The sequence below is a fragment of the Panulirus ornatus genome, chromosome 7, assembly GCF_036320965.1.
Source record: "Panulirus ornatus isolate Po-2019 chromosome 7, ASM3632096v1, whole genome shotgun sequence".
NCBI lineage: Eukaryota > Metazoa > Arthropoda > Malacostraca > Decapoda > Palinuridae > Panulirus > Panulirus ornatus.
Genome location: NC_092230.1, coordinates 49,242,492 through 49,259,992, shown reverse-complemented (window position 1 = coordinate 49,259,992; position 17,501 = coordinate 49,242,492). Strand labels below are relative to the sequence as shown.

Sequence of the window (17,501 nt, the reverse complement as noted above, 5' to 3'; positions counted from 1 at the left end):
TTTTCGTTGATCACATAATGTTTATGATTACTTTTCGTTGATCACATAATGTTTATGATTACTTTCGTCGATCATATTATGTTTATGATTACTTTCGTCGATCACATAATGTTTATGATTACTTTTCGTTGATCACATAATGTTTATGATTACTTTTCGTCAACCACATAATGTTTATGATTGCTTTTCGTTGATCGCATAGTGTTTATGATTAACAGATATTAGTTATTTTCGTATATTGGATCAATGTATATTGTGGCACGGTACCCCGGGGGGGGGGGGGCCCGCTTAGCGTGTCCCCCCCAGCTCCCCTCCCCTCTACCCCCGCGAGGGGACAATGAATGACCTGACGTAACACTAACGATCAGTTATCATCATACTGGATGGTCTTATGGTTATCATTATAGTGGATGGTCTTATGGTTATCATCATACTGGATGGTCTTATGGTTATCATTATAGTGGATGGTCTTATGGTTATCATTATACTGGATGGTCTTGTGGTTATCATTATAGTGGATGGTCTTATGGTTATCATTATACTGGATGGTCTTATGGTTATCATTATAGTGGATGGTCTTATGGTTATCATTATACTTGATGGTCTTGTGTTATCATTATAGTGGATGTCTTATGGTTTATCATCATACTGGATGTCCTTATGTTTATCATTATACTGGATGGTCTTATGGTTATCATTATACTGGATGGTCCCTTATGGTTATCATCATACTGGATGGTCTTATGGTTTATCATCATACTGGATGGTCTTATGGTTATCATCATACTGGATGGTCTTATGGTTATCATCATACTGGATGGTCTTATGGTTATCATCATACTGGATGGTCTTATGGTTATCATCATACTGGTGGTCTTGGGTTTACGATGGGTCTTTGGTTATCATTATACTGGATGGTCTTATGGTTATCATTACATAGTGGATGGTCTTATGGTTAATCATTATACTGGATGGTCTTATGGTTATCATTATACTGGTGGTCTTATGGTTAATCATCATAACTGGATGGTCTTATGGTTATCCTTATACTGATGGTCTTATGGTTATCATTATACTGGATGGTCTTATGGTTATCATTATACTTGATGGTCTTATGGTTAACATATACTGGATGGTCTTGATGGTTATCATCATACTGGATGGTCCTTATGGTTATCATCATACTGGATGGTCTTATGGTTATCATTATACTGGATGGTCTTATGGTTATCATTATACTGGATGGTCTTATGGTTATCATCATACTGGATGGTCTTATGGTTATCATTATACTGGATGGTCTTATGGCTATCATTATACTGGATGGTCTTATGGTTATCATCATACTGGGATGGTCTTATGGTTATCATTATAGTGGATGGTCTTATGGTTATCATCATACTGGATGGTCTTATGGTTATCATTATACTGGATGGTCTTGTGGTTATCATTATAGTGGATGGTCTTATGGTTATCATCATACTGGATGGTCTTATGGTTATCATTATACTGGATGGTCTTATGGTTATCATTATACTGGATGGTCTTATGGTTATCATTATAGTGGATGGTCTTATGGTTATCATCATACTGGATGGTCTTATGGTTATCATCATACTGGATGGTCTTGTGGTTATCATTATACTGGATGGTCTTGTGGTTATCATTATACTGGATGGTCTTATGGTTATCATTATTCTGGATGGTCTTATGGTTATCATTATACTGGATGGTCTTGTGGTTATCATTATACTGGATGGTCTTATGGTTATCATTATACTGGATGGTCTTATGGTTATCATCATACTGGATGGTCTTATGGTTATCATTATACTGGATGGTCTTGTCTTGTGGTTATCATCATACTGGATGGTCTTATGGTTATCATTATACTGGATGGTCTTGTGGTTATCATCATACTGGATGGTCTTGTTATCATTATACTGGATGGTCTTATGGTTATCATCATACTGGATGGTCTTATGGTTATCATCATACTGGATGGTCTTATGGTTATCATTATACTGGATGGTCTTGTGGTTATCATTATACTGGATGGTCTTGTGGTTATCATTATACTGGATGGTCTTATGGTTATCATCATATTGGATGATCTTATGGTTATCATTATACTGGATGGTCTTGTGGTTATCATTATACTGGATGGTCTTATGGTTATCATTATACTGGATGGTCTTATGGTTATTATTATACTGGATGGTCTTGTGATTATCATTATACTGGATGGTCTTGTGGTTATCATTATACTGGATGGTCTTATGGTTATCATTATACTGGATGGTCTTGTGGTTATCATTATACTGGATGGTCTTGTCTTGTGGTTATCATTATACTGGATGGTCTTATGGTTATCATCATACTGGATGGTCTCATGGTTATCATTATACTGGATGGTCTTGTCTTGTGGTTATCATTATACTGGATGGTCTTGTGGTTATCATTATACTGGATGGTCTTATGGTTATCATTATACTGGATGGTCTTGTGGTTATCATTATACTGGATGGTCTTATGGTTATCATTATACTGGATGGTCTTATGGTTATCATCATACTGGATGGTCTTATGGTTATCATTATACTGGATGTCTTATGGTTATCATTATACTGGATGGTCTTATGGTTATCATTATACTGGATGGTCTCATGGTTATCATTATACTGGATGGTCTTGTCTTATGGTTATCATTATACTGGATGGTCTTATGGTTATCGTTGACAGTTTTGAACCTTTCTAACCTGCCACTTGGTCTTCGAGAGAAGACCTTTTCCTCTTTACTATGATTATGACATTAAAGATCATATTATGATATGTTATATATGTTATAAAACCATGAAGAACATTCGTCATACCATACATCGTCTGTGTGACGTTATATACGTATATGACGTCACTGATGATGTCATGTACGAGAGTCAGTATCATTGGTGTGTTTGTATAGTGACGTCATAAACTCCCTCGTCTGTTGTCATGATAAAGTAATTCAAGATAATCTTACGTTGACCAGATGAAGTGAACATTTTGTGGCGGGTGTTATGTTCTTCATGTTCTCCGTAGTACGGAGTGAACATGAACAGCGGGTATGTGTGGCTTCCCTGGTATGTTAATAATGTTGTTGTAACCCTGGATTATGTAAGACAAGGTGACACACACGGGTTATGGAGCCGCCTGCATGACCATCATGCACGCTTGTCTTCATGCATGACGCACGAATGCACGCACGGAGGCTTAGGCCTCGACATGCGATGTATGAGAACATGATAATCATGCACCTGGTAGTCCTGCACCTGGTCGTCCTGGTAGTCATGCACCTGGTCGTCCTGGTAGTCATGCACCTGGTCGTCCTGGTAGTCATGCACCTGGTCGTCCTGGTAGTCATGCACCTGGTCGTCCTGGTAGTCATGCACCTGGTCGTCCTGGTAGTCATGCACCTGGTCGCCCTGGTAGTCATGCACCTGGTCGTCCTGGTAGTCATGCACCTGGTCGTCCTGGTAGTCATGCACCTGGTCGTCCTGGTAGTCATGCACCTGGTCGTCCTGGTAGTCATGCACCTGGTCGCCCTGGTAGTCATGCACCTGGTCGTCCTGGTAGTCCTGCACCTGGTCGTCCTGGTAGTCATGCACCTGGTCGTCCTGGTAGTCATGCACCTGGTCGTCCTGGTAGTCCTGCACCTGGTCGCCCTGGTAGTCATGCACCTGGTCGTCCTGGTAGTCATGCACCTGGTCGTCCTGGTAGTCATGCACCTGCTCGTCCTGGTAGTCATGCACCTGGTCGTCCTGGTAGTCATGCACCTGGTCGTCCTGGTAGTCATGCACCTGGTCGTCCTGGTAGTCATGCACCTGGTCGCCCTGGTAGTCATGCACCTGGTCGTCCTGGTAGTCATGCACCTGGCCGTCCTGGTAGTCATGCACCTGGTCGTCCTGGTAGTCATGCACCTGGTCGTCCTGGTAGTCGTGCACCTGGTCGTCCTGGTAGTCATGCACCTGGTCGTCCTGGTAGTCATGCACCTGGTCGCCCTGGTAGTCATGCACCTGGTCGTCCTGGTAGTCATGCACCTGGCCGTCCTGGTAGTCATGCACCTGGTCGTCCTGGTAGTCATGCACTTGGTCGCCCCGCCCTGGTAGCGGGTCTGGCAACACTGCAACATGACCCAGCGTTGGTAACATCTAGAATAGTTTGGCTCCGGGAATAATACATATATGAATTCTGTCATATATATATATATATATATATATATATATATATATATATATATATATATATATATATATATATATATATATATATATCGGTTATATAGTCCTTATAAACGTAGGAATATATCAAGCTGGGGTCGTGTACTGTACCCTTGTCTGGGGTGGGTTGGGTGGGGGTGGGTTGGGTGGGTTGGGTGGGGGTGGGGGTGGGTTGGGTGGGGGTGGGGGTGGGTTGGGTGGGTTGGGTGGGGGTGGGTTGGGTGGGGGTGGGGGTGGGTTGGGTGGGTTGGGTGGGGGTGGGTTGGGTGGGTTGGGTGGGAGTGGGGGTTGGGGTATGCGTGTATATAACCAGCTTAACCCCGATATAGCGTGCGGGTCTGTCTGGTTGACCTGGTACGCTTGTTCCAGTTGACCTGAAACATGAAAAATGATCACGTGATCTAAGGTTAACGTACGACCTGGAAACCAAACGAAAGTCATCACTTTAGTAATTGACCTGTCAGGTTGAACGACCTGGTGAGCAGACCTGATGGTTCGTATGTAAACTGATGACTTGTCTTCGTAAACCTCTCTGGTACCCTGACCTGTGCACAAACCTTGTACTCTCACTAACATGCTGACCTGGTACACTCCACTTGTACATGCAATCTAAAGTGAACCTGTAGACTGGTACATGAACATGTAGACTGGTACATGGACCTGTAGACTGACCTGGATACCAGGTAGGTAAGGTGAGTCGTAAGTTGACCTGCAGATAATTATATCAACGTGATACAGTAACCTGTGCAGTGACCTGAAGTTCACTGATATGAACAGGTTGACCTGAGGATGACCTGGCAGGCCCATACAAGGTTAACCTGTCGTCACAGACCTGCTGATGTGTGACAGCTACAGTTAAGTGTACAGTCAGGAAGTGGGCCACACACTCGGACCTGCTAGCACGTGATCTGGTCTGGTGGCCATACAATCTGGTCTGGTGGCCATACATCTGGTCTGGCGGCCATACATCTAGTCTGGTGGCCATACATCTGGTCTGGTGGCCTTACAATCTGGTCTGGTGGCCATACATCTGGTCTGGTGGCCATACACCCAGTCATCACATACACTACCACTCTACACTCAGTCATCACATGCACTACCACTCTACACTCAGTCATCACATACACTACCACTCTACACTCAGTCATCACATGCACTACCACTCTACACTCAGCCATCACATACACTACCAGTCTAACACTCCGTTATGAAGCACGCTGCCAGTCTACATTCAGTCATCACAAACAGTCAGTTTACGCTCAGTCTTCGCATACACAATCAGTCTACGCTGCAGCAGTCATCATACACAACCAGTCTGTAGTCAGTCATTGCACACCCCTCCAGTCTACACTCACTTATCGGACGCACCAGTCTACACTCATCAGATGCACCAGTCTACACTCGGTCATCAGACGCACCAGTCTACACTCGGTCATCACTTGTAGAAGCAGTCTATCCTCAGCCATCATGTAGACAGTCAGTGTACATTCAGTCATGAGGTACAGAAGTGGTAGACTTGTAGTGGAGTGGAGTGTACAACGGTGGCTGCTGTGGTAACAACTCGTAGTGGAGTGGAGTGGAGTGTACAGTGTTGGCTGCTGTGGTACCAACTCGGGTAACTAAGAGGCGGTGAGGTCAGGTGTGTGAGGGGCAGCAGCTGTTACTAAAGGGAATTCAAGATGTCGAAGGTGATCGTGTCATGTTTCTGACCCTCTCCCTGCTGCTGGACTTAAGGTCAAGGTCTACGTCGGAGCGACCCTTTTTATGGAAATCGTCAGGTTATCTATGATTACTACGTCAGCTTCTGATCCGCCCAACACCGAGTGTGGGTGTCAGGTGCACTAGCTGGAGGTGCACCAGCTGGAGGTGGGGCCACAAACACATTCCTCCGAGGATTATTTGGTCAGGTCAGGTCACAGGTTGACCCCCTCCTGCCAGCAGTCAAGGCGATGCGTCGTCCGTCCGTGTGTGTGGTCGCCACTGTGGCAGGTAGCTAGGCTCCGGCGCGGCTGAGCTCGGCTGCTGTTTTATTAATATTTCATTTTACACCACCTGATCTTCTCCCCAGGTTTCTGGTAGACCAGAAGAAAGTTTACAAACTTTACACTTATTTTCTCCCTTCTCGTGTATTATTTTCCCCCTTCTCGTGTATTATTTTCCCCCTTCTCGTGTATTATTTTCCCCCTTCTCGTGTATTATTTTCCCCCCTTCTCGTGTATTATTTTCCACCTTCTCGTGTATTATTTTCCCCCTTCTCGTGTATTATTTTCCACCTTCTCGTGTATTATTTTCCCCCTGCTCGTGTATTATTTCCCCCCTTCTCGTGTATTATTTTCCCCCTTCTCGTGTATTATTTTCCCCCTTCTCGTGTATTATAAGTTCCGTTTAGTTAGCCTTTGTATTTGAATCAATATTGAAATAATCATATTTTGCTCTTGTGGTTGTGCGAATGAAAATTATAAATTACATAGTACAAGGATTAGGCTGGCAGTTGTAAAGTTGTTATAAGGTTGTGGCCGGCAACACTTGGTGCCCCTCGTTCCTTTGTCATGTTTACATAAAGTTATGACCAGACTGATGACCCTAATTATCCTACATTACACGTAATCACGTGAAACTATACTTGGAGGGAGCTCCAGCGTGACCCATTACACTGGTGTAGATGACATGCACTTAATGTAAGACAAACATCACGTTAACATCATTCATATAAACAAACCAGTTAAATAATAATGCATTACCACATTACTTAACAACATGAACACTAGTTAGCTTGGCTCTGCATGTTATCTACTGACCACACAACCTTGTGCGATGACCCTTGACTGGAGCGTATAATCAATAGTGGTGTGAGAAAGCCAAGGTATTAAGCTGATAATTGTCCATAAAACTGGAGATGTGGCAGACTTGCGGCTGGCAGCGCTGTGTCCCCTGGTTGCCGGGGTCTCTTTCTTGACGTTTACGTGACAATCTTTTATCATGTGTTACTTTGGGTCAAGATAACACGTAAGAGGCAGGCAGGGTCCGTGGTGCTATACACTGCATCTTGTATTCAATATAGCGTGGTCCGTGGTGCTATACACTGCATCTTGTATTCAATATAGCGTGGTCCGTGGTGCTATACACTGCTCCTGGTAGCCACGTTGGCGGGGTGTGTGGTGCTGTGTGGTGATTGTTGTGGTAAATGGTGTGGTCCTGCTGGTTCCTCTCCTTGACCCTCTCAGGTCACCACTTGTCACGACACAATCTCACGGACCATGACTTTGGTCTGTTGTGGCCTGGTAGTCCAGTGGTAACATAGCAGCCTAGGTTCGAATCCTGAGCTCCCAGAGGCAGTCTAGTTTCCTTATGCATATAATCTTTTATACAGTTGTGGAAGGTAGTTGTAGATATGGTTGTGAGTGGCGGTTGTCAGGTACAACAATGCCATGTTGTAACCCTGGTTACCAGTAGCGTGGACGTGTACCTGTGTGTGTACACAACTCCTCGTTACCACAACAGAACTGTGGTGGTGGTAGTACAGTATGGCTGCCACAGTTACCTGTTAGTGTGACACGGACCATAGTGGTCATGTGTGACACGGACCATACTGATCATTAGTGTGACATGGATCATACTGGTCATCAGTGAGGTGTTCCATATTGGTCATGAGTGTGACACGGTGTTTACTGTTCATCAGTGTGACATGTTCTGTACTGGTCACTGCTGTGACACAGTCCATGCTGGTCATGCGTGACAGAGAAGCGGGGACACTGTACGTCATAACATGTAGGTCATCTGATATGTACACAGTTGTACATTCCCGGGCAGCTGTATCAACCTTATCTTTATATATATATATATATATATATATATATATATATATATATATATATATATATATATATATATTTATTTATTTATTTATTTATTTATTTTGCTTTGTCGCTGTCTCCCGCGTTAGCGAGGTAGCGCAAGGAAACAGACGAAAGAATGGCCCAACCCACCCACATACACATGTATATACATACACGTCCACACACTCAAATATACATACCTATAAATCTCAATGTACACATATATATACACACACAGACTTATACATATATACACATGTACATAATTCATACTGTCTGCCTTTATTTGTTCCCATCGCCACCTAGCCACACATGGAATAACAACCCCCTCCCCCCTCATGTCTGCGAGGTAGCGCTAGGAAAAAACACCAAAGGCCCCACTCGTTCACACTCAGTCTCTAGCTGTCATGTAATAATGCACCGAAACCACAGCTCCCTTTCCACATCCAGGCCCCACACAACTTTCCATGATTTACCCCAGACGCTTCACATGCCCTGGTTCAATCCATTGACAGCACGTCGACCCCGGTATACCACATCGTTCCAATTCACTATATATATATATATATATATATATATATATATATATATATATATATATATATATATATATAATCTTATCTTCATATTTCATTTTTGACAATTCACTTAGAAAATATTTTTTTCAAATAACTATAACAAAAGATAATATTCTTGAGTTTTTTTCATTAGGTAAACGAAACATTTCAGTTTCAGGAAGCATATCATGTGACGGATGATTAATACATATACATGTTTCCTATGTGATGTTCATGACATATTGAAGGTAAATGATAATAAGAGATTACAAAAATACAGTATAACAAGTTACACAGTGATTTCATGATGACTAATGAGTAACATTAAGGACCTGATCACAGACATTGTCAACAATGGCCAAGAATTAAAGATTAGTCACACACACACACACACACACACACACACACACACACACACACACATATATATATATATATATATATATATATATATATATATATATATATATATTTTTTTTTTTTTTTTTTTTTTTTTTTTTGCCGCTGTCTCCCGCGTTTGCGAGGTAGCGCAAGGAAACAGACGAAAGAAATGGCCCAACCCACCCCCATACACATGTATATACATACGTCCACACACGCAAATATACATACCTACACAGCTTTCCATGGTTTACCCCAGACGCTTCACATGCCCTGATTCAATCCACTGACAGCACGTCAACCCCGGTATACCACATCGCTCCAATTCACTCTATTCCTTGCCCTCCTTTCACCCTCCTGCATGTTCAGGCCCCGATCACACAAAATCTTTTTCACTCCATCTTTCCACCTCCAATTTGGTCTCCCTCTTCTCGTTCCCTCCACCTCCGACACATATATCCTCTTGGTCAATCTTTCCTCACTCATTCTATCCATGTGCCCAAACCATTTCAAAACACCCTCTTCTGCTCTCTCAACCACGCTCTTTTTATTTCCACACATCTCTCTTACCCTTACGTTACTTACTCGATCAAACCACCTCACACCACACATTGTCCTCAAACATCTCATTTCCAGCACATCCATCCTCCTGCGCACAACTCTATCCATAGCCCACGCCTCGCAACCATACAACATTGTTGGAACCACTATTCCTTCAAACATACCCATTTTTGCTTTCCGAGATAATGTTCTCGACTTTCACACATTCTTCAAGGCTCCCAGAATTTTCGCCCCCTCCCCCACCCTATGATCCACTTCCGCTTCCATGGTTCCATCCGCTGCCAGATCCACTCCCAGATATCTAAAACACTTCACTTCCTCCAGTTTTTCTCCATTCAAACTCACCTCCCAATTGACTTGACCCTCAACCCTACTGTACCTAATAACCTTGCTCTTATTCACATTTACTCTTAACTTTCTTCTTTCACACACTTTACCAAAGTCAGTCACCAGCTTCTGCAGTTTCTCACATGAATCAGCCACCAGCGCTGTATCATCAGCGAACAACAACTGACTCACTTCCCAAGCTCTCTCATCCCCAACAGACTTCATACTTGCCCCTCTTTCCAAAACTCTTGCATTCACCTCCCTAACAACCCCATCCATAAACAAATTAAACAACCATGGAGACATCACACACCCCTGCCGCAAACCTACATTCACTGAGAACCAATCACTTTCCTCTCTTCCTACACGTACACATGCCTTACATCCTCGATAAAAACTTTTCACTGCTTCTAACAACTTGCCTCCCACACCATATATTCTTAATACCTTCCACAGAGCATCTCTATCAACTCTATCATATGCCTTCTCCAGATCCATAAATGCTACATACAAATCCATTTGCTTTTCTAAGTATTTCTCACATACATTCTTCAAAGCAAACACCTGATCCACACATCCTCTACCACTTCTGAAACCACACTGCTCTTCCCCAATCTGATGCTCTGTACATATATATATATATATATATATATATATATATATATATATATATATATAGAAGCAGTGAAAAGTTTTTATCGAGGATGTAAGGCATGTGTACGTGTAGGAAGAGATGAAAGTAATTGGTTCTCAGTGAATGTAGGTTTGCGGCAGGGGTGTGTGATGTCTCCATGGTTGTTTAATTTGTTTATGGATGGGGTTGTTAGGGAGGTGAATGCAAGAGTTTTGGAAAGAGAGGCAAGTATGCAGTCATTTGTGGATGAGAGAGCTTGGGAAGTGAGTCAGTTGTTGTTCACTGATGATACAGCGCTGGTGGCTGATTCATGTGAGAAACTGCAGAAGCTGGTGACTGACTTTGGTAAAGTGTGTGAAAGAAGAAAGTTAAGAGTAAATGTGAATAAGAGCAAGGTTATTAGGTACAGTAGGGTTGAGGGTCAAGTCAGTTGGGAGGTAAGTTTGAATGGAGAAAAACTGGAGGACGTAAAGTGCTTTAGATATCTGGGAGTGGATCTGGCAGCGGATGGAACCATGGAAGCGGAAGTGAATCATAGGGTGGAGGAGGGAGCGAAAATCTTGGGAGCCTTGAAGAATGTGTGGAAGTCGAGAACATTATCTCGGAAAGCAAAAATGGGTATGTTTGAAGGAATAGTGGTTCCAAAAATGTTGTATGGTTGCGAAGCGTGGGCTATGGATAGAGTTGTGCGCAGGAGGGTGGATGTACTGGAAATGAGATGTTTGAGGACAATATGTGGTGTGAGGTGGTTTGATCGAGTAAGTAGTGTAAGGGTAAGAGAGATGTGTGGAAATAAAAAGAGCGTGGTTGAGAGAGCAGAAGAGGGTGTTTTGAAATGGTTTGGGCACATGGAGAGAATGAGTGAGGAAAGATTGACCAAGAGGATATATGTGTCGGAGGTGGAGGGAACGAGGAGAAATGGGAGACCAAATTGGAGGTGGAAAGATGGAGTGAAAAAGATTTTGAGTGATCGGGGCCTGAACATGCTGGAGGGTGAAAGGCGGGCAAGGAATAGAGTGAATTGAATCGATGTGGTATACCGGGGTCGACGTGCTGTCAATGGATTGAATCAGGGCATGTGAAGTGTCTGGGGTAAACCATGGAAAGTTCTGTGGGGCCTGGATGTGGAAAGGGAGCTGTGATTTCGGGCATTATTACATGACAGCTGGAGACTGAGTGTGAACGAATGGGGCCTTTGTTGTCTTTTCCTAGCGCTACCTCGCACACATGAGGGGGGAGGGGGATGTTATTCCATGTGTGGCTAGGTGGCGATGGGAATAAATAAAGGCAGACAGTATGAATTATGTACATGTGTATATATGTATATGTCTGTGTGTGTTTATATATGTGTACATTGAGATGTATAGGTATGTATATTTGCGTGTGTGGACGTGTATGTATATACATGTGTATGGGGGTGGGTTGGGCCATTTCTTTCATCTGTTTCCTTGCGCTACCTCGCAAACGCGGGAGACAGCGACAAAGCAAAATAGATATAAATGAATATATATATATATATATATATATATATATATATATATATATATATATATATATATATATATATATATGTATCATTATTCTTATTATTAGTAGTAGTAGTATTAACTGTACGTTGGTGTGAATAACTGTGATTAGGTATTTCTTGTTAGTTCTTAGCCATTATGAAATCACTTTACTTTGTATCTTTTTCTACTGTATTTTTGTACTCTCTTACGTGTATTGTTCACTTTGAATGTATTGTGGGTTACCACAACTGTGTATACTTCTGTGTCTCCTTAACTCAGGCTAGTCCTGCCTCGTCTTAACTCAGCCTTCGCTTGCCTAATCTTAACTCAACCTTTGCTTGCCTCATCTTAACTCAGCCTTACCTCGCCTCATCTTAACTCATCTTTAGCTTGCCTCATCTTAACTCAACCTTTGCTTGCCTCACGTCCTTGTCTCTGCGTAACCTTACCTCGCCTCAGTAACCTTGCATCACCTGACCCGAAGTAGTACAACTTCTGGCCAGTATGGCTCCATGTCCCGCGTTCCCTCGCCTGGTATATGCTCCGGCCAGCAGTAATATAGCTGCTCCGCCCGCAGGTCTGTGTGTGGGCGGGATGTGGGGGTGTGGGGGCGGGCGAGAAGAGGCTCCGGGACCGGACGCCATCATACAGCTCCGGCGAGACGTGGCTAACAAACTCCTCAGGCTGGCACGAGACCTCAGTAAGTACGCTCATCACGCTCCATACCGGGGCTCATGCTCCAGCTCCCTACTGGGGCTAATGCTTCAGCTCTCTACTGGGGCTCATGCTCCAGCTCCCTACTGGGGCTCATGCTCCAGCTCCCTACCGTGGCTCATGGCCCAGCTCCCCACTAGGGCTCATGCTTCAGCTCCTTACCGTGGCTCATGCTACAATTCCCTACTGGGGCTCGTGCTCCGGCTTCTTTCTGGTGCTTCTGCTGTAACACTTACTTATGTTGCCTGTCGGGGTTCATAGTCTAAGACATGCTCATGCTCCCTTCTGGGCCTTATACCTCACCTCATGCCTACGCTCCATCGTGGGTTCCATGCTCTAATATGCTTATGCTCCCTACTGGGGCTCATGCTGTAACACGTGCATGCTCCCTACGCAGGTTCTGCTCAAACACATGTTCGCCCTCCTTACTGGCCTCGTGTTCTAACACATGCTCACGCTCTATATAGGTGCGCAAACTGTAACCCATATCCATGCTCCCTGCTGGAGGTTATACCATAACACATTGTCACGCTCCCTACAGGAACTTATGATACATTCTTCCTAATAGGGCTCATGCTTTAGTACATGCTCACGCTCCCTGCAGTGCATTATGCTGTAACATGCTCACGCTCCCTGATGACGCATACGCTCTCAGCTGAGACTGGCCGGGATGGTGAATGCTTAGGATCAAGGCTTTTTTTATTACGGTAAACTCATTTACTTCTGCAGGAGTCCCTTCTGTCTTTATGAGGCTCCTGCATATATATATATATATATATATATATATATATATATATATATATATATATATATATATATATATATATATATATATATAAATTTTGCTTTGTCGCTGTATCCCGCGTTTGCGAGGTAGCGCAAGGAAACAGACGAAAGAAATGGCCTAACCCACCCCCATACACATGTATATACATACACGTCCACACACGCAAATATACATACCCATACATCTCAGTGTACACATATATATACACACAGACATATACATATATACACATGCACACAATTCACACTGTCTGCCTTTATTCATTTCCGTCGCCACCTCGCCACACATGGAATAACATCCCCCTCCCCCTCATGTGTGCGAGGTAGCGCTAGGAAAAGACAACAAAGGCTCCATTCGTTCACACTCAGTCTCCAGCTGTCATGCAATAATGCCCGAAAACACAGCTCCCTTTCCACATCCAGGCCCCACAGAACTTTTCATGGTTTACCCCAGATGCTTCACATGCCCTGATTCAATCCATTGACGGCACGTCGACCCCGGTATACCACATCGATTCAATTTACTCTATTCCTTGCCCGCCTTTCACCCTCCTGCATGTTCAGGCCCCGATCACTCAAAATCTTTTTCACTCCATCTTTCCACCTCCAATTTGGTCTCCCACTTCTCCTCGTTCCCTCCACCTCCGACACATATATCCTCTTGGTCAATCTTTCCTCACTCATTCTCTCCATGTGCCCAAACCATTTCAAAACACCCTCTTCTGCTCTCTCAACCACGCTCTTTTCATTTCCACACATCTCTCTTACCCTTACGTTACTTACTCGATCAAACCACCTCACACCACACATTGTCCTCAAACATCTCATTTCCAGCACATCCATCCTCCTGCGCACAACTCTATCCTATTCCTGGGGATAAGGGAGAGAGAATACTTGCCACGTATTCCTTGCGTATCGTAAAAGGCGACGAAAAGAGGGGAGGATGGCTGACAATCCTTCCCTCTAGTTTTAGTTTTTCCTAAATAAGGGACAGAGAAGGAGACCAAGTGAGGAGTTTTCCTGTAAGGCTCAGTCATCTCTTCTTTTTTTCTTGACGCTACCTCGTTAAAGCGTGAAACGGCGATCAAGTATGAAATATATATATATATATATATATATATATATATATATATATATATATATATATATATATATATATATATATATGTACGTGTATGAAACATGTAATGTCATATTCCTTACTGGAAAAGGACAGGTTATTGTGCCTGGTAAAGTGTACTGGACGATCATCATGATGACCATCATAATGATCATTATAATGACCATTATCATGATCATCATAATGACCCTTATAATGATCATCATAATGATTATTATATGGAAGTTTGGTGGCTAATTTAATAATGGACTCTGGTTTTCTTGATTTTGCAACAGCATTTGATAAAGTAAAGTAATGAGTGTTATTGAAGAATATAGCAAGGCAAAATATAGTAAGATAAGAAACTGGATAAGAGAATTTTGAACCTAACCTAACCATGAGGTGAGGCAAGTGTTGTATGGAAGATGATGATGTAGTGTCATGGCCGGGAGTTGTAATCTTCATCTCTGATACGTCGACATATAACATTACTGATGGTTATTACGTCAATCTGCAGAGTTTGAATTGATGTAACTTACGAGACTGACTTAAGGTAAAGTTTATTCATGTTCATAACATTACAAATATGATAATGTATGCTTACCACGCTACCCAGCTATATCATAATTAAGGAAAATTTAAGAAAATGTTAATAATAAATCCAAAACTCTACATCAAACATAAATAAATGTTGTTCTTGAACTTATGCCTCTATATAAGAATTAACTTATAAGTTTGTAGCTTATAAATATATCAGTTTTACGTAACTGAAATATTTTTGAAACTAGTTCCTAAACATTTGCCCTGAAACAATAATGATACTAACCTTAATTAATTAGGAAAATCATGAGTTATGTACGTACCTTAATGAACCCCCACCCCAGGCGGTCCACCCTGGGGTACCGTCCACGTGACGTAGGGGTCATGACCCTGGTCTAGGGTACCGCAAGCAACAGGTGTGGGTACAGCACTGCTTGCTGTAATCATGACCTCAGACATTATAGTCAGTAAAGCCATAGATGAAGGACCATCAAGAAAATCTTCAAGGAGACCAGGATAATATCTGCAGATGAGAACGTAATGGAATTAAATGGAGATTGAAACCTGATCACATGAGAGCTAACACTACTACACTCCTTCATACACAACCCCCCTGGCCGGCTGGGACAATAGGAAACAAATATAGAATGAAGCAAACGTTATTGATGTACAGTCTGTCGTTAGTGAAAGAATCTAATTGGTGGAACATGATAGTAATCTACTACAGTGCTTTCCTGCCAGATAATTAGTTGAATGATTTTAAAAACTCGTAATTAGAGACAGACTTCATAATGAAATTGTTTCATGTATATATAAGAATTATACTCGATCACTGCTGACTTTATGGTCACCAGTAAAACATTTCTTTCAACAAGATGGAGAGAATACAGAAACATTTCACAAAATAAATGGAATAGATCATAGGAACTTCTATGAACAATTAAAACTTTAGCTTAAATCTGAAGTATAGGAGGGAGAGATATGATCATGTAGGCCTGGCAACATATACAGAGAATATAGAACACTGTTCTGCACCTGACAACATCCAGACACGGGTGTTAGAGATTCAGTAAGTCAAGAGTAATTCATGGAAGAACACCAGAAATACCCAGTAAGGAATGTGGACCTGTTATCTAATGTAATATCTGGTCATTCAAGACATTTAAATGGAGTGACGACATAAATATTCCTAAGAATATTAGACTCATGCTTAAAGACAATACTACATGAACCTAGAATATATAATTGTGCCAAAGGAATATAGCACAGCACAGCTGAACAATGAAGAGAGCAGCAGTGTACAGCAAACATGGCGAGTGAGGCAAGGTGGTCGACCGTCAACATGCATGTATATGAAGTGGTGAGCACAACGCGCTAACCCTGACACCATGATCCTAGATTCTTGTAGACAGGTAGGTACTTCTCATGCTCCCCACTGGGGCTCATGCTCTAACACCCATCCTGCTATCTACTGGGGATCCTGCTCAAACATATCCTCGTACTCCCTATTGGGCTCATACTGTACCATGCTCATGCTTCCTGTTGGGGCTCATAATCTAACAAGTTCATGATCCCAGCTGAAGCTTATGCTGTAACTGAGGCCTATGATCTAATGTGCTTACACTCCAAACAGGGGCTCATGACCAAGCACACACTCATGCTCCTGTGGGCCCATATTCCTGTGGGCCCATGTTCCAACACGTTTATTCTTCCAACTCATTTTCATGCTCTAACATATGCTCAACATTTCTTACTGGAGCTTGTGTTACATGTTCATGCTCCCTGTTGGTAATAATCTTTTAACATTTGGAGTGTTCCCATCCATGCTCAGGCTCCTAGACATGATCACGCTGTATATGCTTTAACACATGCTTGTGACCCTCATTGGGGCTCAAGCTCTGACACTTACTAAAGCTCCTTACTGGGACTCTTGTTCTATCAAGTGCTCATGGTCCTTGCTAGTACTCAATAATGCTCTATACTAGGGCTTATATTGTAACACATTTTCATGTTCCGTACTGATGCACTTGCTCTGACACATGCTTCCTACAATTACGCTGACATATGCTCTAATTTACTGGTACTTATGCTGTTACATGCTCCCGACAAGGACTCATGCTCTAAATCATGCTTCATGATGTGGCTCATGCCCTGACACATGCTGATGCTCCCACAGGGGCTCATGTTCTACTACATGCTCATGCTCCATAGTGTGATCATGTTTTGACCTGTGCACGTCCCCTTCTGGAGCTCATGCTCAAATGCATGCTTTTGCAACGTACTGAGTTTCAGGTTATGACAT

At 42.7% G+C, this 17,501-nt stretch overlaps 1 protein-coding gene across 4 annotated transcripts in view; it reads left to right on the top strand.

Annotated features, from left to right (window-relative positions):
- LOC139749629 (uncharacterized) overlaps window positions 1–17,501 on the top strand; it is a 73,045-nt gene that overhangs the window by 26,254 nt on the left and 29,290 nt on the right. For 2 of the 4 annotated variants that reach the window (XM_071663766.1, XM_071663765.1), the window contains exon 3: window positions 12,638–12,760. The exons of 1 other annotated variant lie outside the window; for it this stretch is intronic. In XM_071663766.1, coding sequence (XP_071519867.1) covers window positions 12,638–12,760 — 123 coding nt within the window. Of the gene's footprint in view, window positions 1–12,637; window positions 12,761–15,593; window positions 16,612–17,501 lie in introns of those variants that run through there. One more of the 4 variants, XM_071663768.1, reaches the window with a different exon arrangement.